Source organism: Stegostoma tigrinum, chromosome 43 (assembly GCF_030684315.1).
Source record: "Stegostoma tigrinum isolate sSteTig4 chromosome 43, sSteTig4.hap1, whole genome shotgun sequence".
NCBI lineage: Eukaryota > Metazoa > Chordata > Chondrichthyes > Orectolobiformes > Stegostomatidae > Stegostoma > Stegostoma tigrinum.
Window position 1 is genome coordinate 15,664,910 of NC_081396.1, and position 22,584 is coordinate 15,687,493.

Genomic DNA, 22,584 nt, shown 5'->3' on the forward strand with positions numbered 1-22,584 from the left:
AGGAATCTCAGAGTACAAGTCAGCAGTTTCCAGAAAGTGGCAATACAGGCAAGAAGGCTCATGGAATGCTTCTTATTATTGTTCAAGGGATAGAGTTACTTTTCATGTCAGGGTGCTTGCTATCGAAACCTAGGTAGAACACGTACAATATTAGAACATAGAACGTAGAACTATAGAGCGCAGAACAGGCCCTTCGGCCCTCGATGTTGTTCTGACCTGTGAAGTAATCTAAGCCCATCCCCCTTCACTATCCCATCATCGCCCATTTGTCTATATTTCCTATAATTCTGATTGCCGCATGTCCAAAATGATGTCGAAGCTTCGGAGACGCTGCAGAAACATTTTATAATGTTGTTCAGCGATAGTAAGAACTGCTGATGCTGGAATCAGAGATAGCACAGTGTGGAGGCTGGAGGAACACAACAGGCCAGTCAGCATCACAGGAGCAGGAAAGTTAACATTTCAGGTTGGGTTTTCTGACGAAGTTTCCTGACCCGAAACGTCAACTTTCTTGCTCCTCTGACGCCGCCTGGCCTTATCAGTATGTTACCTGCTTTCGAGGGTATCATCTCCGAGGAAAGCTCCGTGGATAAACTTAATTTATTGTAATTTGACATCTGAGGCTGAGTGGCAGCCTGATAGAAGTTCACAGATTGATGAGAGGCAATGACATAATATACAGTCGAAGTTCTTTTTAATGTAGGGTAGAAATGCCACTTGCGAGGGGACATGGTTTTCAGTGCCAGATCGGCAGATATATAAAGAGGTAGAGATGAAAGGTATACGGTCACGTAGAAACAGAAATCATTTTGTTTAGAAATGCGCCCTATGCAATAATATTCTTGGTAGGCTGAAATGCCTGTTCATGTGTTTGACTGTTCGTTTTTTGATCGGGATTGTTGAGCTCTGCCTGTAGCTTGCTACCAACATTGTTTGTCATGCAAGTAAGCTGATTTGATAGCTTCACCAGTTTGACTTCTCACTGTTAGAAGTGTCCTCATATGCTCTAAACGTCCAAAAAAAGACCCAAAAAATGACAGTTGAGAAAATTTATCATTGACGAGACAGCAGGGTGCAGCTGTGGGATCCCACACAAGGTGTGGTGCAAAATCGGCAGATTGGATTGGGGGAATAACTGCTTAGGCGAGCACAAATTTGGGAGTGGATGCCAAAATTGGACAGGGGGCAACATTTTGGAGGTGTGCAATAATTGAGGGGAAGATATTTGGGGCAATATTTCGATAAGAAATATTGGCAGTGAAGGAAGACAGGGATGGACAATTATTTCCAATTGTTGGGAAAACCCATCTGTTTCATTAATGTCCTTCAGGGAAGGAAAACTACCATCCTCATCTGGCCTGGCCTACGTATTACTCGAGCAACGGTGAATGTAATGGTGAAATTTAAAGAGATGAAGTGAAAAAAAAAAGAAATGAGATGCTGGAAGTATGTCTGCTCCTGTGTCTCTGTGCAATGGTCCCTCTGTTATTTTGAGCGCGAATCCACTGAAATCGCATTAATTCCCTGCTCCCCTTCTCTCTGACTGTCCGTCTTTTGTTGACACTGATACAAAGCTGATGTTCATGTTAATGTGTGTATCCATCTGTCTTTCTATGCATTTATGCGTCTATGGCTGTGGCCAGAATAGCCAGCACAAATTTGTCCTCGAGGGAAGTTTAAATGTATCAATCCAGAAGTCAGGAATCAAAGGCTCGGTGTCTATCTTTTGCTCCGTTGTTTATTAAAATTGAAACAATCCCACCCTCTGGCGGTCTTCCTTTGCCAGTACAAAAGAGGAAGTTGTTTTGGAGGAGGCATGAAAGTTTGAGAATCTCACATGTTACACAGTCGTTACATACTTCTAATAATATATTTGGAGATACGAAGCAGTTTAGTCTGAATGTTGTTGCCCCTGAGATGTGAACAGAATAAGTTGAACAAATCCAGTGCTAGTCACACTCCCTCCAATTTTTAATTCCTTCCTCACTTAAATTCAAAAGAGGACATTACAAGGCATTAAAAACTGCAGAAAGTACAAATAAATGCAACATGACGATTTGTCAGGAGGTGCCTGGATACAATTGCAATAGAAATGCTCTTTTAATGTGTATAATGTCAGGAATACTGCCCGAAGACGGGTCATTTTCTCCCTGCAAAGGGACCACGCATACTTCACTCTGGGGGAACACATGGCAACTGGAATGATCACCAAACCACTTGAGTGTGTTTGCATGTCTGTGTGTGTGTGTATGTCTGTTGATGCTACTGTGAGCTGCTCTCTCTTTCTTCGTCGAAACCACTGATGGTTTTCAACTTTACATTTCACCATTACATTCAGCATTACGCTGGAGTAATATGTAGGCCAGGACAGGTGAGGACGGTAAATTTCCTTCCCTGAAGAACACTAGCGAAACAGATAGGTTTTCCTGACAATTGACAATAATTTCATGGCGATCTGTAGTCTCTGAATTCCAAATTCATTTTTATCGAATTCAAATTCCACCATCTCCTGCCGCAGGATTCAAACCCGGGTCCTCAGAACATTAGCTGAGTTTCTGGATTAATAGTTTAACTACAACATCGCTATGCCGTTGCCTCCCCTTCTGTGATGCTTATTCGAGGAGGCCGAGATGGATCATCCATGCGGCACTTACGGTTGCAGATTGCTGTCAGACTTATTTTTTGCACTGATGTACAAGACTCATTGAAAATGGGGATACTTGTGTAGCCTCTTTCCTCAGCAATTTGTTTAATTGTCCAACACGACTCACAACGGGATGTGGCAGAACCGCAGATCTTAGATGTCATCTGCCACTGAAATCACCATTGCATAAGACAAATAGAGAGGCACCCAACTTTATAAGCATCTATGAAGAGTATTGGACGTTCATTTCGAATTGTTCCACTGTGGTGGATCCTTTCAGAACGTTGTTCAGAAAGAAACAATAAACTTGACTGAGGTAAGGAATGTCAGACTGTGGCTTTGGCAATCTGAAACCTGCATTGTGTTACACTCCATGTTATGCAGGTACAAATAATTCTGAAACATTTTTATTGGCTTTTGATGAAAGTTGCATTTTTCTTGGTGCAGTGCGAGTTGGGAATCAAATGACAAACCTGTCATTTCTGCTAAAAATTAAAAGTACAACAAAGGATGGTCAACTGCAAAGAAAAAATGAAGTTGAGTTTGACATCGACTGTAGAACAATTTAGAGCCGTCATTTCTACATTTCTAGTATGGATGTAATGGGCCCAGTGGCCTTCGTCTGTCGTGTAAATTCGATAATATCTGACAACTTTGCATAACTGACCTACTGACGTTTCACAACAGAACTGTGTCAATGTTCCCTTCAAGTTTATTGTTTCAACCATACAGTGTCACAGGATAATAGAACAAGAGGGAACATGGTGGGAAACAAATGTTGTGTTCAGCATGAGCTAGTGAAAAAATGATTATTGTAGGGAAGTCACTGAGTGCTTCCTGTGAACATATTTTTTATGCTTGAAGCAAAACCCGGACAAGGAAAATAATTGTGACAAGGAGAAATGATTGTTAAGAATGGTAGTTTCATCTAGATATCACTTTTTCATTTTCTTAACCTGGGAAGTTGTGATCAAAATGCTCAATGTATTGTGGTTATTCAAGAACTTGGTTTATGAAGTGGTGGAAAAAATAAATCTTAGTTTTCATTTCTGTGAAGTGGTTATTTATTTATTTTGATAAGATCTTCGAGTTACTTTTGAACATTGAGTTAAATAAAAGGCATCTCAAAGAAGTCATGGGATTTTTCACGAATTGGCTGGTAAGGCCTCAGCTGATAATTATTGAGGTTTCACCTGGATTAGGATTTGAGAAAGAGGAAGTGTGGGAGAACGCCAGAAAAGTATTACTCAGAGTTAATAGAAGATAACGAGTAGAGAAGCAGCTTCGTGAAGAGAAAGGAGGCCCTTCACGGCAGAGGTGTAAACTGTCCACACCAACCAGACATTCCAATCTGAACTGATCCCATTTGTCAGCATTTGACCAGTATTCCTATAACCCTTCCCATTCATACACCCATCTGCATGCCTTTTAAGTGCTGTAATTGTACCTGCCTCCATTGCTTTCTCAGACAGCTTGTTGCAGACATGCATCACCCTCTGCGTGGAACAATTACATCGCAGATTCCTTTGAATTATTTCCCCTCTCACCTTAAACCTATGATCTCGAGTTTTGGATGCTTTCCCTCCCCACAACTCACGGAAAACTCCTTGGCCGTTCAAAGTACTCTTCATGATTTTATAAACTTCGATATGATCACATCCTAGCCTCCGACCCTCAATGGAAGAGAAAAAAAAATCTAATCTATTCAGCGCCTCCCTACAATTGACACCCTTCAGTCCCTAGTCCTCCAAATTTTAAAATTATGCTAACCATTAGCCAGAGTTATATTAGAATTGACCTGTCTCTGAAATATGTGAGCAGAAGCTTAATTCTGAAAATCAACTTTGATTTCGTGGCATGATGGGACATTTTTTCCTTCATAACACTAATATTTTACGTTAAGGCCACTGAATCAAATACCTAAAATAACTGGAAAAGGACTATGTCAATTCCTTAACGCTCTAAATATAACGCTGAGAAATGCTTTTGAAATAAATAAAGCAGCTTTAAATATTTTCAGGAAAAAAGACAAATTATTCATCTGAAACAAATACAGATTTGTAAATTTTGATTTAAGTTAATATAATCCATTTGGATAAATAAAATAAAAGTTACAGAGATGATTGATTCGCATTTAATCCTGAAATATATTAATTGGCATGGTGACTCAGTGGTTCGCACTGCAGCCTCACAGTGCCAGGGAACCGGCTTCGATTCCAGCCTCGGGTAACTGCCTGTGTGGATTTTGCATATTCTCCCTGTGTCTGCGTGGGTTTTCTCCAGGTGTTCCAGCTTCCTCCCACATTCCAAAGATATGCGGGTTAGGTGGATTGGCCATGCTAAATTGCCCATAGTGTTCAGCGGTGTGTGTGGATTATAGAGGGATGGGTCTAGGTGGAATGCTGCAACGGGTGGTGTGGACTTGTTGGGCCGAAGGGCCTGTTTCCCCACTGTAGGGAATCTAATTGGAACGTAAATCGCTATTGGAAGGGAGGCAGGAAAATTTTATTCTCTGCATTCATAAGTGAACAATAAGTCATAACATGAGTGATAAAGTGTATTTTTCTTGCACAATGATGTGTTTATAATACACCCTCGGTAGCTTGTTTTCTGAACGATGTAATAAATGAACATAATTTGAACATCTGAATTTAAAAAAAAATCTTCATCAATATCCGAGAAAACTACTCAGATAAAATGCATTACTCTTTCCTAATAGAGTTGGAAAATGTTCGGATTTATGCATTGTGAGATCTTCATAATTATCACCCAATTTGAAGAAGGACTCTTGGTCATTTCAGCTTCGTTAATCATTCTATCTTTAACCCCTCCCTCCTCAAAATACATGTATGAGTCAGCCATTAGAATCTAATTTATGCCCACTTCTACTCTCTTCACATCCTCCACTCTATCAATGGATTCAAGATGACTACTCGGATTTAGCAGGGCTGATGTTTTGATCCTCTCGTAGATCCCTTCGTGACTTTCAATTTCTGGTATCTAATTTCTGAAGCAGACTTGTCATGTGATTTCGCCCATTCTTATCCCACAACATGGCCTTTCTTCTCAACGCTGGCAGGTCAGCTTTGCAAATTCGAATGCTGTGCTCCTTCCCCATCGCTGAACATGCGAACAGGCGCATACTTATGGCACTCCACCTTCTGCATCCTCCAGCAGCTCGATTCTTTGGCTGAATTAAAGTAAGGCATCATCAAACTCTGAAGGAAAAGCTTTCTGCCCTCAACACTGGCAAAACATCCATTTCACTCTTGCAAAAGATCTTTCGACCTCAGTTCCATCCCAAGGACTCTTTGTGTTTTATGTGATCCGATTTTCAAAACGAGATGCCTGGATAATTGAAGACGAGCAAATGAATCAGAAATGTATTATATTTTATCTTCTGAATAAAGCCTTGTTTGTTGATTTTCTAGTGCATGTCGATACCGAGAAGGAGCTGGATATCCTGAAAAAAATGCATTAAATGAAATAAATCCCCAGTGTCTAATGGGATATTTCCCAGGATAATTAAGTAGTCAAGTGGGATGATTTCAGGGGCCTCGACAGACATTTTACTTTCTCTCTCACCACAGGTGATCACATAGAAGTCTGAAGAACAGCTAAGAGACAGTAGGAACTGCAGACGCTGTAGAATATGATAGAAAAAGGCGTAGAGCTGGATGCACACAGCTGGCCAAGCAGCATCGGAGAAGCAGGAACGCTGACATTTTGGACCGAGACCCTTCTTCAGAAATTCAGGAAAAACATTCTGAAGAAGGGTCTAGGCCCGAAGCGTAAGCCTTCCTGCTCCACTGATGCTGCTCAGCCTGCTGTGTTCATCCAGCTCTACACTTTGTTCTCGAAAGAACTGCTAAACTTGTTTCTTTGTTCAAGAATAGAAGATGGATAAAGTGGAAAATAGTAGGCCACTGAGCCTAATGTCAGCAGTAGGGAAGGTATTGGAGAGCCAATTCTGTGGCACAGGATTTAATTACATTTGCAGAAGAACACACCAGTTATGGATCATCAGCATGAGTTTATGAAGGATACTTTTTTTTCTGACCAAATGTGTAAAGTGTTTTGGAGAATTGACGAAGTTGATTACTGAGAGTAAGTCAGTGGAGGTGGTCTAAAGGGCCTTGCTGAAGGACTTCACAAAGTCTCCATTGTAGCCTGATCTGTAAGATTAAGCCATACCGAATCTGTGGTATTGCATTGGCTAGTTAGGTACAAAATTAGCCTGACCATAGAAGACAGAGGATAATTTTGTCAGGCTGTTTGTCTGATTGGACGTCTGTGACGAAGGGTGTTACACATGGATCAGTTCTGCAACCTGATCGGAATAGGATACAGCAGGATATTGAACATGGACAGAGTAATAACAGTTAGAGTTTAATACAGGCAACTGCCAGATTACACATGTGGGAGGTCAACAGGAAGTAGAAAATACTTTAGTAAACGACAAGGGTTTAACAAAATTTTTGAAATAGGCCTTTCATGGTTGGCTGGTCCTGAAGATGAAGTCACAGGAAATCAATGGTGATTTAGGAAGTTAGATACAAAATTGACTTGACAACTGAGGAAAGTGTACAATTATGGATCTGTGGTTTCCTCCTGACTGGAGGTCTGATCACAGACCACTGTTCCTCCAAGTTTATGTGCATCACTTGAATGAAATATAGGTGACATGTCTAACATGTTTCCATACGCCATGATATTTATTCGAGTAATGAATAGTGAGCAAAGTTATCAAAAGACACAACATATTATAAATCGGCTAGAAATCTGGGTGGCGAAATGGCAAATAGCATTTAAACTGATAAGCAACGATAAAGCTTTTTGGGACATGAGAACGTAGGAGATTGAGAGGTAACCTCGTCGAAGTCTATCAAGTAAGGGGCAGAATTCATTGGGTGAATCGCAAAGGTCTTTTCCCCAGCGAGCGCAAAGCTAATGGACCCATTTTTAAGTTGAGAGGAGAAAGATTTAACTGGGGTGGGGCAGATGCAGGTAGAGTTGCATCACCTAAAAGACATTTGGGCAAGATACGTTCAGAGGGATATCGGGCAAACACAGTGAGGTGGGACCAGTTTAGCTGTGGAAAGAGTGGCATGGACGAGTTCGAAGGAAGGGTATGTTTCAATGTGGTATGCGTGTCTTTTCTTCAAATATTCGCTTTTTATATTATACATATGTCCCCTAACATTTAGAATTCACACCTTGAGGGCAGAAAATGGTATCCAACTATTCACCTTATCCATGTTTCTCCGAACATGCTCCTCTGCTATCAGATTTCCCATCAACTTCTGGCACTCCAGTGAAAACAGTCCAAGTTTGTCCAATGTTGACTTCTGGAAAATGAATTCCAATCCAGTCAACACCCTGTAAACCTCTACTGCGAAGTTTCCAAAGCCTTCACATTCTTCCTATCAGGTGGTGATCAACACTCCACGCGTCAACTGTGTCAATCTTCAGAGACCTCACTGTGACTGGCCTACTTTTGTAGTCAGCACATCGACAGATGAAGTCACATCCATTCGCTTTACCACTGTTTCCACTTGTGTTACCACTGACAGCAATTTATAACGTTGCTCCAACATTGCTTACATATCAGCTCTCTGATGGGTCCTGCCAATTGCTGCATTTGACCCCCAAAAGTCTCTGATTCTCTGTGTACCTTTATCTCTCCCTTTCCCCTGGCCTCTCTCCAAGTCTCTTCTTCTCTTTCTTTGTTACTATCTTTCTGTCTCTGTAACCCCTCTGTTCCCTTGCCCCTCTGTCTATCTCTCGCTTTCTTTCCCTTACCCCTCCCCGCCCATTGTTTGCCTCCATTCTTGTCTGTCACTCTCTCGCTCCGTCGCCCAAACTGCAAGCACCAGATATCACAAGGGGCACAATAAAGCCTGCACCTGTTGGGATCCATAGGGTCCGCCCCCAATCCGTGCTGCAGATCAGAGAACCCGACAGCTGCATGCTCCGAATCAGGAATTGAGCACGACAGTCCCTCTGTGGAACTGGAACTGGCCCTTTCTGACATTGTACTCGCCCCGACGACACCGAATCAGGGAAATTACCGCAGGGAGGAATAGAATGACTTTTTCAACGTGGAAAGTATCTCATGGTTTGCCCACACCACGGGGATGCAGGCCCCCCCTTGTGACTGCACAATGAGTAAAACGGCAAATAGTCTGGAATTTCCAAACTAAGTGCTTTGCAGATGACCCTATAGCACATGCAGAGGTTCAAGAAATTTGTCAAAGGATACAGCGTGATTTAGATAAGTTGCCTAAAAATGGCAGACGGAATTTCATCCGGGCAACTGTGAGGTGTTGTGCGTGGGAGATTGAATGTTAACAAAAAGAATACATTTACTGGTGGGATTCCAAACAGCATTGACTTACCGAGAGATGCCAGCGGCCTGGAAGTGACTACACAAGTGAATATGGCTATAAAGAAGGCATAAGACATGCTTGAAGTTGTTTGTTAGGGTATTGAGTGCAAAGGTTCAGAAATGACGTCGCTGATTAATAAAATTTTGTCTGGCCGCATATATTAGGTTAAATTGTCATCTCCACATTGCAGGAAGAATACAAAAGCTTTGCAGAGGGGCAGAAGGTGTTTCCCAGAATACTGTGTTGTCCACAAGGAACGTGTGGACAAATTAGTGTCGTTTTCTCTGGATGTCCGGAGGCTGAGGGGAGATCTGACAGAAGCGTGACTTGAATGTTCTGGGAGTAATGAATAGTAATGACAGTCAGAATCGTTTTCCTCCTCAGGCAGGTCCCCTTTGGGCATAACTGGGCAAGGATCCCAGCAAACACTTAAGTAGATTTCCAAAAGATTCTGGGGTATACGTGTGCATGTTCCAGGAATTTTTTCATTGATTACGTTTTAAGGAGTCCAACACCTCCTCTTCTGTAATGTGGACAATTTTCAAGATACTTCTATGCATTGCCCCACAAACTCTTGTTTATATATCCTTCTCCATAGTAAACACTGATGGAAAGTACTTGTTTAGTATCTGAAAGATCTCCTGCAGTTTCAAGCTTACACGGCCTTGCCAAATGTTAAGGGGCACTATTACCTCCCTAGTTACTCTTTTGTCCTGAGATGCTGCTTGGCCTGCTGTGTTCATCCAGCCTCACATTTTATTATCTTGGAATTCTCCAGCATCTGCAGTTCCCATTATCTCTGATACTATTTTAACCTCACTGCGAAGCCTCTTCCAGGGATGCCTAACCTGAAGAAGTTACCCTCCTCCCTCCGGACCAACCTCAGGGAATCTCTCTGTGCCCGAAACGTCAGCTTTTGTGCTCCTGAGATGCTGCTTGGCCTGCTGTGTTCATCCAGCCTCACATTTTATTATCTTGGAATTCTCCAGCATCTGCAGTTCCCATTATCTCAGATACTATTTTAACCTCACTGCGAAGCCTCTTCCACGGATGCCTAACCTGAAGAAGTTACCCTCCTCCCTCCAGACCAACCTCAGGGAATCTCTCTGTGCCCGAAACGTCAGCTTTTGTGCTCCTGAGATGCTGCTTGGCCTGCTGTGTTCATCCAGCGTCACATTGTATACTCTTTTGTCCTGATGTATTTGTACAAACCCCTTGGAGAGTGGTGGGAGCCGGGCGGACGTGAGGTCAGGGCAGAGAGGCAGTTGGGAAGGTAACTGAGTGCTATTTATGTAGGTGTGTTCTCGGTCCCAGGTCCTACACGGTAGGGCAACCCTCCCACCCTCCTCCTCTAACCTAATTAAGAGTCCACAGACTGGCAGCGAAAAGCAAGGGTTGAGGGAAGTGCCTGGTGAGTAAAGTGTGAGTCTTTGGCTCAGGAGTTTTTGGCAAAGAGGCTCAGTGAGGAGATTGCGCCTCTGTTGACGAGGGTGAAGACATGACTGCCAAGCTGATTCAGTGTGCTGCGTGCATGATGTGGGAGGTCAGGGACACTGATGATGTTTCTGGCTCCTATAGCTGTGGTAAGTGTGTACACATTCAGCTTCTGAAGGAGGTTGTTGCAGCCCTGAAGAAAGAACTAGATGACCTCAAGCTCATCCGAGAGAACGAGAATTTTCTGGACAGGACCTTCAGCGAGGTATATACGCTGAGGATACCTGAAGAGAGAAGGGGAATGTCGATGACAAAGGAAGACATAAATGAAGTACAAGACGCCCCAGGGGAAGCACCTATTGTAAACAGGATGACTTTTTTGGAAACTGTCGAGACAGACGACACTGTTAGTCCGAGAGGTGGACAGGTCTGCGAGTCAAAAATTGGTGTAGAGGCAGAGCTGAGGAGTCAGACATCACGGAGAGCTGCGGTAATAGGGGACTCCATAGTGAGAGGGACTGACATGGGTTTCTGTGGCAACAGGCGAGATTTGAGGATGGTGTGTTTCCTTCCTGGTGCCAGGATCCAGGACGTCACTGATAGAGTGCGGGGAATGCTCAAGGACGAAGGTGAAGAGCCAGAGGTGTTGGTGCATGTCGGCACTAATGATGTCGGGAAGAAATGGAGGGGCATTCTGCAGCGGGACTTCAGAGAACTCGGAAGAAGGCTGAAAAGCAGGACTTCCAGGATGGTTATCTCTGGTTAGCTTCCAGTTCCTCGGGCTGGAGAGGGCAGGAACAGAGAGATAATGGACTTGAACGTGTGGCTGAGGGACTGATGGTGGAAGCAAGGATTTAAATTCTTTGATCACTGGGGTATGTTTTGGGGTCAGGATAAATTGTAGAAGCGAGACGGTTTGCATCTTAATAGGTGGGGGACCAGCATTCTGGCAGGCAGGTTTGCCACTGCAACACAAGTGTGTTTAAACTAAGTGATGGGGGGTAGGGGCCAAACTGGACATTTAAGAATCAAGTGAAAGGGAAAGTGAGAATAAGAGAAGTTAAGAAAGACAACAGAATCAACAGAACAGAAAACTCAAGAAGGGATCGTACAGTATGGCCAAGTGAATTAGGGATTGATAGGAAGGGTGAGGAGAGAAACAAATTTAAAAATATATTATATATGAATGCACGAAGCATAAGAATTAAGGTGGATGAGCTTGAGGCTCAGTTGGAAGTTGGCAAGTATGATGTTGTGGGGATAACTGAGACGTGGCTTCAAGTGGACCGGGCCTGGGAAATGAATATTCAAGGCTATATGTGCAATATAAAGGACAGACTGGTGGGCAGAGGGGGTGGGGTGGCCCTGTTGGTGAGGAATGATATTCAGTGTCTTGCGAGGGGGGCATAGAATCAGAAGATGTAGAGTCAGTATGGATAGAGCTGAGAAATTCTAAGGGTAGAAAGATCCTAATGGGAGTCATCTACAGGCCCCCAAACAGTAGTCAGGATGTAGGGTGCAAGTTGAATGAAGAGTTGAAATTGGCCTGTTGCAAAGGGATCACTACAGTTGTTATGGGAGATTTCAACATGCGGGTAGACTGGGAGAATTAGGATGGTACTGGACCCCAAGAAAGGGAGTTTGTAGAGTTCCTCCGAGATGGATTCTTGGAACAGCTGATACTGGAGCCTACCAGGGAGGAGGCAATTCTGGATCTGGTGTTGTGCAATGAACCGGATTTGATCAGGGACCTCAAACTAAAGGAACCATTAGGAGGTAGTGGCCATAATATAAGTTTTAATCTGCAGGTTGAGAGGCTGAAGGGAGAATCGGAAGTGTCAGTATTGCGATTGAGTAAAGGGAAATATGGAGCTATGAGGGAGGAGCTGGCTAAAGTTCAATGGTGCAATACACGAGCAGGCATGGCAGTGGAACAACAATGGCAGGAATTTCTGGATATAATGCAGAAGGTACAGGCTCAGTTCATTCCAAAGAGCAAGAACAATCCTAAGGGGAGACAGGGGCGACCGTGGCTGACGAGGGAAGTTAAGGACTGTATAAAGATAAAAGAGAAGAAGTATAACATAGCAACAATGAGTGGGAAGTTGGAGGACTGGGAAGCTTTTAAAGAACAACAGCGGATAACTAAAAAGGCAATACACAGAGAAAAAATGAGCGATGAAGGAAAACTGGCCAAAAATATAAAGGAGGATAGTAAAAGCTTTTTTAGGTATGTAAAAAGAAAACAAAAACATGGTTAAGACTAAAATTGGGCCCTTGAAGTGAGAAACGGGTGAATTTATTATGGGGAGCAAAGAAATGGCAGAAGAGTTGAATAGGCACTTTGGACCTGTCTTCACTAGGGAAGACACAAGCAATCTCCCAGATGCAGTAGTGGCTGAAGGACCGAGGGTAATGGACGAACTGAAGGGAATTTATATTAGGCAGGAAATAGTGTTGGATAGACTGTTAGGTCTGAAGGCCGATACGTCCCCGGGATCTGATGGTCTGCATCCCAGGGCACTTAAGGAGGTGGATCTAGAAATTGTGGACGCATTGGTCATGTTTTTCCATGGTTCTATAGATTCAGGATCAGCTCCTGCGGATTGGAGGGTGGCAACTGTCGTCCCACTTTTCAAGAAAGGAGGGAGAGAGAAAACAGGAAATTATAGACCGGTGAGCCTGACGTCAGTGGTGGGAAAGATGCTGGAGTCAAATATAAAAGATGAAAATACGACTCATTTGGGTAGCAGTAACAGGATAGGTCAGAGTTAGCATGGATTTACGAAGGGGAAATCGTGCTTGACTAATCTTCTGTAATTTTTTGAAGATGTATCTAGGAAGATGGATAGGGGAGAACCAGTGGATGTAGTGTACATGGACTTTCAGAAAGCCTTTGATAAAGTCCTGCATAGGAGACTGGTGAGCAAAATTAGGGCACATGATATTGGGGGCAAAATACTGAGTTGGATTGAAAATTGTCTGGCTGACAGGATGCAAAGAGTAGTGATAAATGGGGCCCTTTCGCAATGGCAGGCAGTGACCAGGGGGGTACCACAAGGTTCGGTGCTGGGGCCGCAGCTGTTTTCAATATATATCAATGATATAGGTGAAGGCATTAAAAGAATTATTTGCAAATTTGCTGTTGACTCAAAGTCGGGTGGCAGTGTGAAATGTGAGGAGGATGTTATGAGAATATAGGGTGAATTGGACAGGCTAGGTGAGTGGACGGATACGTGGCAGATGCAGTTTAATCTGGATAAATGTGTGGTTATACACTTTGGTGGCACGAACAGAAAGGCAGATTACTATCTTAATGGAGCCAAGTTAGGTAAAGGGGAAGTACAAGGAGAGCTAGGCGTTCTTGTGCATCAGTCAATGAAAGCAAGCTTGCAGGTACAACAGACAGTGAAGAAAGCTAATAGCATGCTGGCCTTCATAACAAGACGAATTGAGTATTGGAGCAAAGAGGTCCCTCTGCAGCTGTACAGGGCCCTGGTGAGACCGCACCTGGAGTATTGTGTGCAGTTTTGGTCTCCCAATTTGAGGAAGGACATTCTTGCTATTGAGGGAGTGCAGCGTAAGTTCACGAGGTCAATTCCCGGAATGGCGGGACTATCATATGTTGAACGATTGGAGTGACTGGGCTGTATACACTTGAGTTTCGAAGGATGAGAGGGGATCTGATTGAGGCGTATAAGATTATTAAGGGATTGGGCACTCTGGAGGCAGGAAGCATGTTTCCACTGATGGGTGAGTCGAGAACCAGAGGACACAGTTTAAAAATAAGGGGTAGGCCATTTAGAACAGACTTGAGGAAAAACTTCTTCATCCAGAGAGTGGCAGATACATGGAATGCTCTGCCCCAGAAGGCAGGGGAAGCCGACTCTCTGGAGACTCTCAAGAAAGAGATGGATAGAGCTCTTAAAGATAGTGGAATCAAGGGTTATGGGGATAAGGCAGGAACAGGATACCGATTGTAGATGATCAGCTTTGAGCATAATGAATGGTGGTGCTGGCTAGAAGGGCCGAATGGCCTAGTCCAGACCCTATTGTCTATTGATTCTCATTACCGCTATTTGTCAAAGCTATCTCATGTCCCTCTTTTTCATAACCCTGCTGCACATTACATCTTTGCTGTCCAACTTCTTAAACATCCCTCTGAGGAGCCAGTTGTTGCATGAATCATATTATACCAGGGCATAACATGCAATGGCTAACCTTGCAGAGTTACCTCCTATGCCCTCTGAGAAAATCGTTCCTTTTCCTCTTGATAGCTTTAATATCCAAGGTGCCTTCAGTATTGACAAACACCCAAATTGTGATAAAATATTTGGAGCAAAATCATCATACCGAAGATAACGAACCTTCCTTGTTAACTCCAATATTTTGTTGCAAGGGTTAGAATGGGATCTTTTGGCAGTCTGTAGAATTGTGATGCACATTGAGCGTTAAGCAATGTAGAAAACTATCACACGAAGCTCGGCATTTATCGTTTAAATTAAAGTTTACTTGAACTTTCTAATTGACAAAAAACGTTATCCTGTCACAGAGACCACTGACATTGATTGCCACAAGAAACAAGAGACTTTTCTTGATGTTACAATTTCTATCACAACTCGCATGCATGCCTATATAATATGTTTAGTGAGATTGCTAATTGTAGAATAAATATTGACCGAGGAATCAATTGCAGCTCCCTCCTGTTCTCTTCGTTATCGATTCCAGCCTGTCATTTATTCTCAGCTGAGCACAGAGATAAAGGCATAATGAACCCTTTTAAGTGCAGATCTTCATTAGCCGAACATTGTAGACATAGAATGCAGTGGTTTCTTTCTTCTGCTGGTATTATGTGAATGTCTACAGGCTAAGAGTACTCGTGTGAATTTGTGCCAATATATGAGAGTGTCCGTGAGTGAGTACAAGTGGCTGTAATTATCTGTGATTGTGTAACGGTGTCTGTGTGTATGACAGTGAGTGTAGTTGTGTTTGTATGAGTATTTTGGAAAGCTGAATGCGGGAAGGAAGTAGATAGTAAAAGGAAGAATCCTTACCAGCAATAACATGCAGAGGGATCTCGGTTTACAGCTCCTGAATATAGATACCATGGTCGAGAAGTCATATGACATACTTACTTTCCTCAGTCGGGGCATAGAGTACCTAATTTTTAAAGTCAAGTTGGTTCCTCGGCCAACATTTGGAATGTTGCATACAGTTTTAGTCGTCACATTACCGGAAGGATATGGAGGCTTTGACGAGTGTGCAGAAACGGTGTACCAGGATGTTGCCTGGTTTGGGGGGGCATTGGCTACAAGAAGAGATCTGACAAAGTAAGCTTGTTTTCACTCGAACGTCGGATGCTGAGTGGCAACTTGATAGAATTTCATAAAATTGTCACATGCACTGCTATATTAGAAAGTCGAAATATTTAACCCCTAGTATTGCTCGGTTTTACGAAGATGTGAGAGGCAGAAATTCCCCCCGAGGGTGGTGAATGCATGGAAAACGCTGCGGCAGGTGATGGTGGAGGAACATGCAACAACAAAATTTAAGAGGCATCTTAAATATATATATAGACAGGGAATAGAGGGTTAAGGACCAGGAAGAGGCAAAAGTATTTTTCTTCAGAAATTTGCGATGTGTCAGCAGAGGCTTGTTAGGCCAAAGACCTGGTGCTGTGCTTTATTATTTGATAATTTGGTTGTGGGATGGCTTAGCTCTCTCTATCACGTGTTTCTTACAATAGTTATTATGAAGTAACCCTGTTTGATACCTTCACCAGGTGAAAGTGTCAAAGCCTGGGAATCTCTTCGGTTGCACATTTGATTTGTTCTTCCAACAATATCTTTGTCGCAGACAGCAGCTTTAGCGGGATGATGTTGTCCCTGAGAAATTAGCAGCAGCAGCAGCAGAGCAAACCTAGTTTTGAAGTCACCACTCTGATTTTGAATTCTTTTAACATTTAGAATCTGAGGGGTGAGGAAACAGACAATTGAAATTGCAGAAAGTGCAATGATCTTTCAATGATCAAAAAGACCAAAGTTTCAGACCCAAGAAGAGAGAGACAGAGAACAGAGAGAAAGGGCATCAGGGGACATAGAAATATATAGAGAGACAGGAAGATAGGCTCCAGATTACTCTCTTCCTTTCATTATTCTCTTTGTCTCTCTCCACTCTCTCTCTGTCACTCTGTCTCCCTCTCTGCGACTCCTTGTGTTTAAAGCGATACAATACCACTCCATGTCACAGCGCAGGGGATGGTATGGAGTGAAAACTCTTAGGGTTCAGTCAGACAGAAAAAGAGTAGCTCACAGCAACACTAACACTCACACATTCACTTTCCAAAACGTTTCAGCCAGAGATGCCAGGTCAGATCTGCAATTAAAATATCCTATTTATTGCGTATGCTGTTAGGAATACTGACAAGAACAAATCATTTTAATTCTGTAGGCATATATTATTGAACATGAGTATGCTTCACTTTGAGGCATCACAATCACAATTATCTGCACGCCAGCCTGATGTGTGAGTGCTTGTGTCAGTGGTGTGTGTGTGTGTGTGTGTGTGTGTGTGTGTGTGTGTGTGTGTGTGTGTGTGTGTGTGTGTGTGTGTGTGTGTGTGTGTGTCTGTGTGAGTGCTTGTGTCAGTGGTGTGTGTGTGTGTGTCTGTGTGTCTGTGTGTGTGTGTTTATGTATGTTGGTGTTGCTGTGAGCTGCTCTTTTTCTGTCTGACTGAACCCGAAGAGTTTTCACTACATACCATCCCCCGTGCAGTGACGTGGAGTGGCATTGCATCGCTTTAAACACAAAGAGACAAGAGAGAGGTAGACACAGTGACAGAGAGAGAGAGTGGAGAGAGACAGAGAGAAATAATGAAAGGAAAAGAGTAATCTAGAGTCTGTCTTTCTGTCCCCGATTCCCTTTCTCTCCGTTCTCTGTCTCTCTATTCTTTGGTCTGAAACTTTGGTCTTTTTGTTCATTGTTCAAAGTACATTGACAGTCTCTAGCGCTCAGACACCGATCACTATTTTAACCAAGCGTTGTGTCAAGCCAGTTCTCGATATGTGATCTGAATTGTCCAGTTTTCTCTACATTCGTGTCACTCACTGATTCCTTACACTATCTGGTCTCCCTCATCTCTGTGTCAATTCCTCTTTTGATCCTCCTCTTCTTTGTAATTACTCTGCCCATAACTTTTTTCTTCTGTCTTTTTGCCTTAGTTTTCCTTTAATCACTTCTCCCTCTGTCTCATTCTCTATCCTGTTTCTCAATCAATATCTGTTAAATGCTCCTTCAATCTCTTTTTTTCTCTCCCTCTCTCTTTCCTCCTCTTCTTATTCCGTTTGGTTTATCAGTCTCAAGCGATTTCAGCCTCATTTTCTCCCTGTACACTGCATCTTTTTGTTTTTTTTCCCACTCTCTTTTTCTGTCACATTCAATTTATCCCATATACACTGCCAACTTCATATTTTCTTCCCCATTCTGATCTTCGCATGTTTCTCTCACAGAAAGCTTGTTTCTCTGATTATCCCGTTTTAATAAAAAAAATGAATCGATTCAAGAAAAAGAGCCTCATTTGCTGGGCCAGCAATTATTGCCCGTCCCTAACTGGCCAGCGTCCAGGTAGGAGTATTGCTGCGTTCCTGAATTCATACTGAAGCCAGAATAAGTAAGGTTGGCAGATTTCCTTCCATAAACGGCAGTAATGAACCAGGATATGGACAATGGTTTCTTAGTCATGACTAGACCCTCAATTGCAGTTTCTATATGGAATTCCAACACCTCTATTGGGCATAGCGGGATTAGAAGGCTACCCGTAGAACTTCAGATGAGTTTATGTGTTCACAGTCTCGCAATTAGCCATCGCCTCCTCTCATTCTCTCACTCCACTGTCAGCTTTTACAAACTTGCTTGGTATCTAGATTTCTGTCTCTCAACTACTGCCTGGATCCTTAACTTTTTTTCTCTGCATTTTTAACTCTCCCTCTCAGTCTTTCTCTCAGTCGCTCTCTCTCTCTCCCTCGTTGTCTCTGTATCACTCTGTCTCTCTGTCTGTCAATCTGTCTCTGACTCTCATTTTCTCTCTCCCTGGCTCTCTCTTCATCTCTCTGTCCCTCTTTGTCCACCCCTCTGTCGCACTCTGTCTGTCTCTCTGTCACGTGCTTTGTCTCTGTCTTTCTCTTTTTGTCTTCCCGTCTCTTTCTCTCATCCTGTCTCTATCAATGTCTGCCCTCCTGTGCCTCTGTGTCTGTAGATCACTTTGTATCACTGCAGCTCTTTCTCTGTCTCTCTTTCTGTCTGTCTATATACCTGTCTATCTGACTCTCCCTCTTCCCCTCCACCCTACTTCTCTCTCTCTGTGAGTTGGCATTTAGGATTTTGAAACTGATCTCGGCGATGATCTGCACTCTGCTCTGCAACAGCATTTCATCATTCTGACCTGCCTCTTGACGGCCCCCACACCCCGCTCCTCGCCACCCCACATTCTCACAAAAAGTTACTGTTGGAATTGCCTGATTAATGAATGAATTGAAGAATAGTATTGAAAGGACGTTTTAGTACATTCTGGAATTGCTGTCGGAACTTTCTCTGGGTCACAGCATATATCCCAGTGTTTGTGCAGCAACTCAAGAGCTGCAGCATAAAGACTAACTCAAGCACATATCGTTCTATTCGGAGAGACCAATATCCGAGGAGCCACATCCGTCTCCATATGGAATAAACCATTAACACTGACCATAGCAGGATGAAATTTCTCGACAAAGCAAACAATAAAATTATTGATTTTCTTCGAGTCTCCATCTCTGCATCTCTGGAGCTCTTGCCACTGCTTCGAGTACAGAGTTTCCTGCGAGCCTTTCTGGCCACTGCAATATGCTTTACAATGAAGACATTGAGCAGCAGGATTAGTACAAATGAGACACCAGGGTTGAGAATGTTGTGCGCAAACTCGAATGCTGCCCAAACTGGAGATTGAATAACATTCAACCTTATGAAACAAAACCAGGGGTAGTTCTCCATCCAGTACACCCCACTTAACATAAAGTACCAGAAAATATTCTTTGAAGAACTCAGCACAGACACTGTCCCCAGAACTACAGCCACAGTTTTCTCACTGCCATATTCATTTTTCAGCTTCTGGCAACAAATGGCTATGAATCGATCAAAGGTGAAGGTGACAGTGATCCAGACAGAACAGTCAGTGGCTGCATAAAGCAGCACAGCATGAATATTGCAAATTGGGATTTTGCGAAAGAACGTAAACTGTTCACGAAAAATAATCGGAATGTGTCTCGATATCACATAAAGGATAACCACCAGTTGATCTGCCACAACCATCGCCGCCAGGTAACGGGTAATATATTTGGAGAGACCACATTTCTTGCAGATTAGAATCACAATCGTCAGAAAGTTTGCTGTGAGGAATGGAAAACAAGGAAACAACAACATTGAAATTGTAAATCGCGTGCTGCAAAGTTAACAGTTTGAAAGTACATTCATTTTACTTTATAAAATAACCTACTGCTTCTAATGATGTATTTAAATTACAGAAGGTTTTTAAGAAAACAGACCAGGCATAAGATAACAAAGTGTGCCGCAGAATGAATGCAGCAGGCCAAACAGCATCTCAGGAGCACAAAAGCTGACGTTTTGGGCCTAGACCCTTCAACTCTCTGATGAAGGGTCTAGGCCCGAAACGTCAGCTTTTGTGCTCCTGAGATGCTGCTTGGCCTGCTGCGTTCATCCAGCTTCACACTTTGTTATCTTGGATTCTCCAGCATCTGCAGTTCCCATTATCACAGACCAGGTGTAAATTGGGACGGATTGAATCACAATAGCTTAAAGTAAGAAATCAATAAAATCAGCAATGGTGATTAGGCATAAAATTGAGATTTTGGGCCTATGGGCTAATGGATCAAAGTGAGGTCAATGAGCAAACAAGGGTGATTCTCTGGGATCACCAAGAACGCCATAGCAATTGTGAAGACCAGATGAACCAAAAGCTTTCTGCAGTGTAAGCTATCAGTAGCAGACCAGAATGTCAAGACAATCAGTGGAGAGAGGTGAGTACTTTAGCCACCACAAAGATGAAAGTGCTGGGAAAGCAGAAATGTCTGAAGGTGAGTAAATATCCCAGATCAGATGACTACACTAAAGAGTTATGAAGCAGATAGGTCAGGAAACTTTAGAGACAGTGGCAGTGATCATTCCGAAGGCACTTGGGTCACGAAGTCCTGGCAGCATGGTGGCTCAGTGTTTTATGCTGCATCCTCACAACGCCAGAGACCTGGGATCGATTCCACCCTGGGGCTACCATCTGTGTGGAGTTTAGACATTCTCCCCACGTCTGTGTGGGTTTCGTCTGGGTGTTCCAGTTTCCCTTCAATGTCCAAAAATGTGCAGGATATGTGGACTGGCCATTCTAAATTGGCTGTCGTGCCCAGGGTTCTGCAAGTGAGGTGGATTAGACATGGGAAATGCTGGATGACGGGAAAGGGTAGGGGAATGACTCTGGTTGGTTGGGATGCTCTTTGGAGGGGTGGTGAGGACTTGTTGGGCCAAATGGGCTGTTTCCACACAGTAGGGATTCTGTGATTCAAAGAAAGGTTTCAGACGACTAGAAAATGGCTAATGTAATACCCACTTTAAGTGTCAGGGAGCGACGCAGAAGACAGGAATCTATAGGCCAGTCAGTCTGACCTGGCCATTGATAAAATTTGAAGTCTGAGATTGCAGAGTACTTGGAAATACATGGCATAGCTAAGTTTCATCAGCATTGTTTCATCATGGAAAGTTCATACCTGACAAAACTGTTGTAATTCTTTGAGGAGGTAACAAGCAAGTTAGACAGAAAAAGGCATACTTTCCTGATGCATCACAACTTTCTCCGCCTACTGTTCAGTCCAAGACCACAAGAAATTACAGGGACTTACGAATATAGTCCGTTCCATCACGAAAACCAGGGATCCTCCTGTTCACTCTATGTACACTTTACACTGCCTCGTGAGAGTGCACGACGTAATCAAAGGCCCTTTCCAAAGAACAAAGAGCAATACATCACATGAACAGAGCGTTCGGCCCTTCAGGCCTGCACCAACACATGTTTTCCCTTCCGTACTAAAACACTTTTCACTTACAGCATTCGGATCCCTCTGCTGCTTTTCTATCCACACATTCATTCAGGAGCTTCTTGAATGCTGCTTTTGTGTCTGCTTCCACAACCAATTCTGGCAGCACGTTCCAGGCACTTACCAGGCTTTGTTTGAAATGCTGCCTTACCTCCCCACAACTTGGACCTGTAAGCCCCTCGCAATTGACACCTCCACCATGGAAAAATAACATCATATTTTTCATCCTGTCCATGCCGTTCACATTCTTTTAAATCTCCCTCAGCTGGCATTCAATCTCCTGCGGTACATTCTTAACCAATCTATCCAATGGTTCGTTTTGCTAACCTCCCCCATACCAGGCAACATCCTGGTAAGCTGTTTCTGTACCCTCTCCAAGGCATCTACATCCTTGTATAGTGTGGTGACAAGAACTGTATGCAGAATTGCAAGTGCGGCCTAATTGAAGTTCTATAAGCATAACTTGCCTATGCTTATACTCAATGTCGATTCCAATGAAAGCAAGCATGCTATAGACTTTTTCTTTTAAATTAACTTATCTACATTGCCAACTTCAGTAATCTGTGGATCTGAAAACTCAGATCCCTCTGCATCTCAATTCTCCTCAGGGTTCAATTATTCACCGTATAATTTCCACCTGTATTTGAGCTTCCAAAATCCATCCCCTCACCTCAGTTATACGTTCTTCTACTCCTTTCTACCGGTCAGAAAGTACAAAAGTTTAAAACCACGTACCAAGACATTAAAGAAAAGCTTCTTCTACGCTTTTATCAGACTAATGAATGGACTTCTCATGCATGAGATTTGATTATTCTCTGCATCTTCTCTGTAGCTGCAGCAATATATTTTGCATTCTGTTCTATTACACTGATGCATTTATATAAGGGTTATTTTGTATTGTTAGCACAGCATGCGACACATTTCACTGCATCTCAGTGCACGAAGCAATAATCAAATAAAATCAAATACATCAAATCAAATCAATGTAA

At 43.0% G+C, this 22,584-nt stretch overlaps 1 protein-coding gene across 1 annotated transcript in view; it reads left to right on the forward strand.

Annotated features, from left to right (window-relative positions):
* Positions 1–22,584, forward strand: part of LOC132206805 (scavenger receptor cysteine-rich type 1 protein M130-like) — a 68,523-nt gene that overhangs the window by 43,969 nt on the left and 1,970 nt on the right. The window contains exon 15 of the mRNA XM_059641852.1: positions 19,636–19,814. Within this exon, the coding sequence (XP_059497835.1) occupies positions 19,636–19,814 (179 nt within the window). The remainder of the gene's footprint in view (positions 1–19,635; positions 19,815–22,584) is intronic.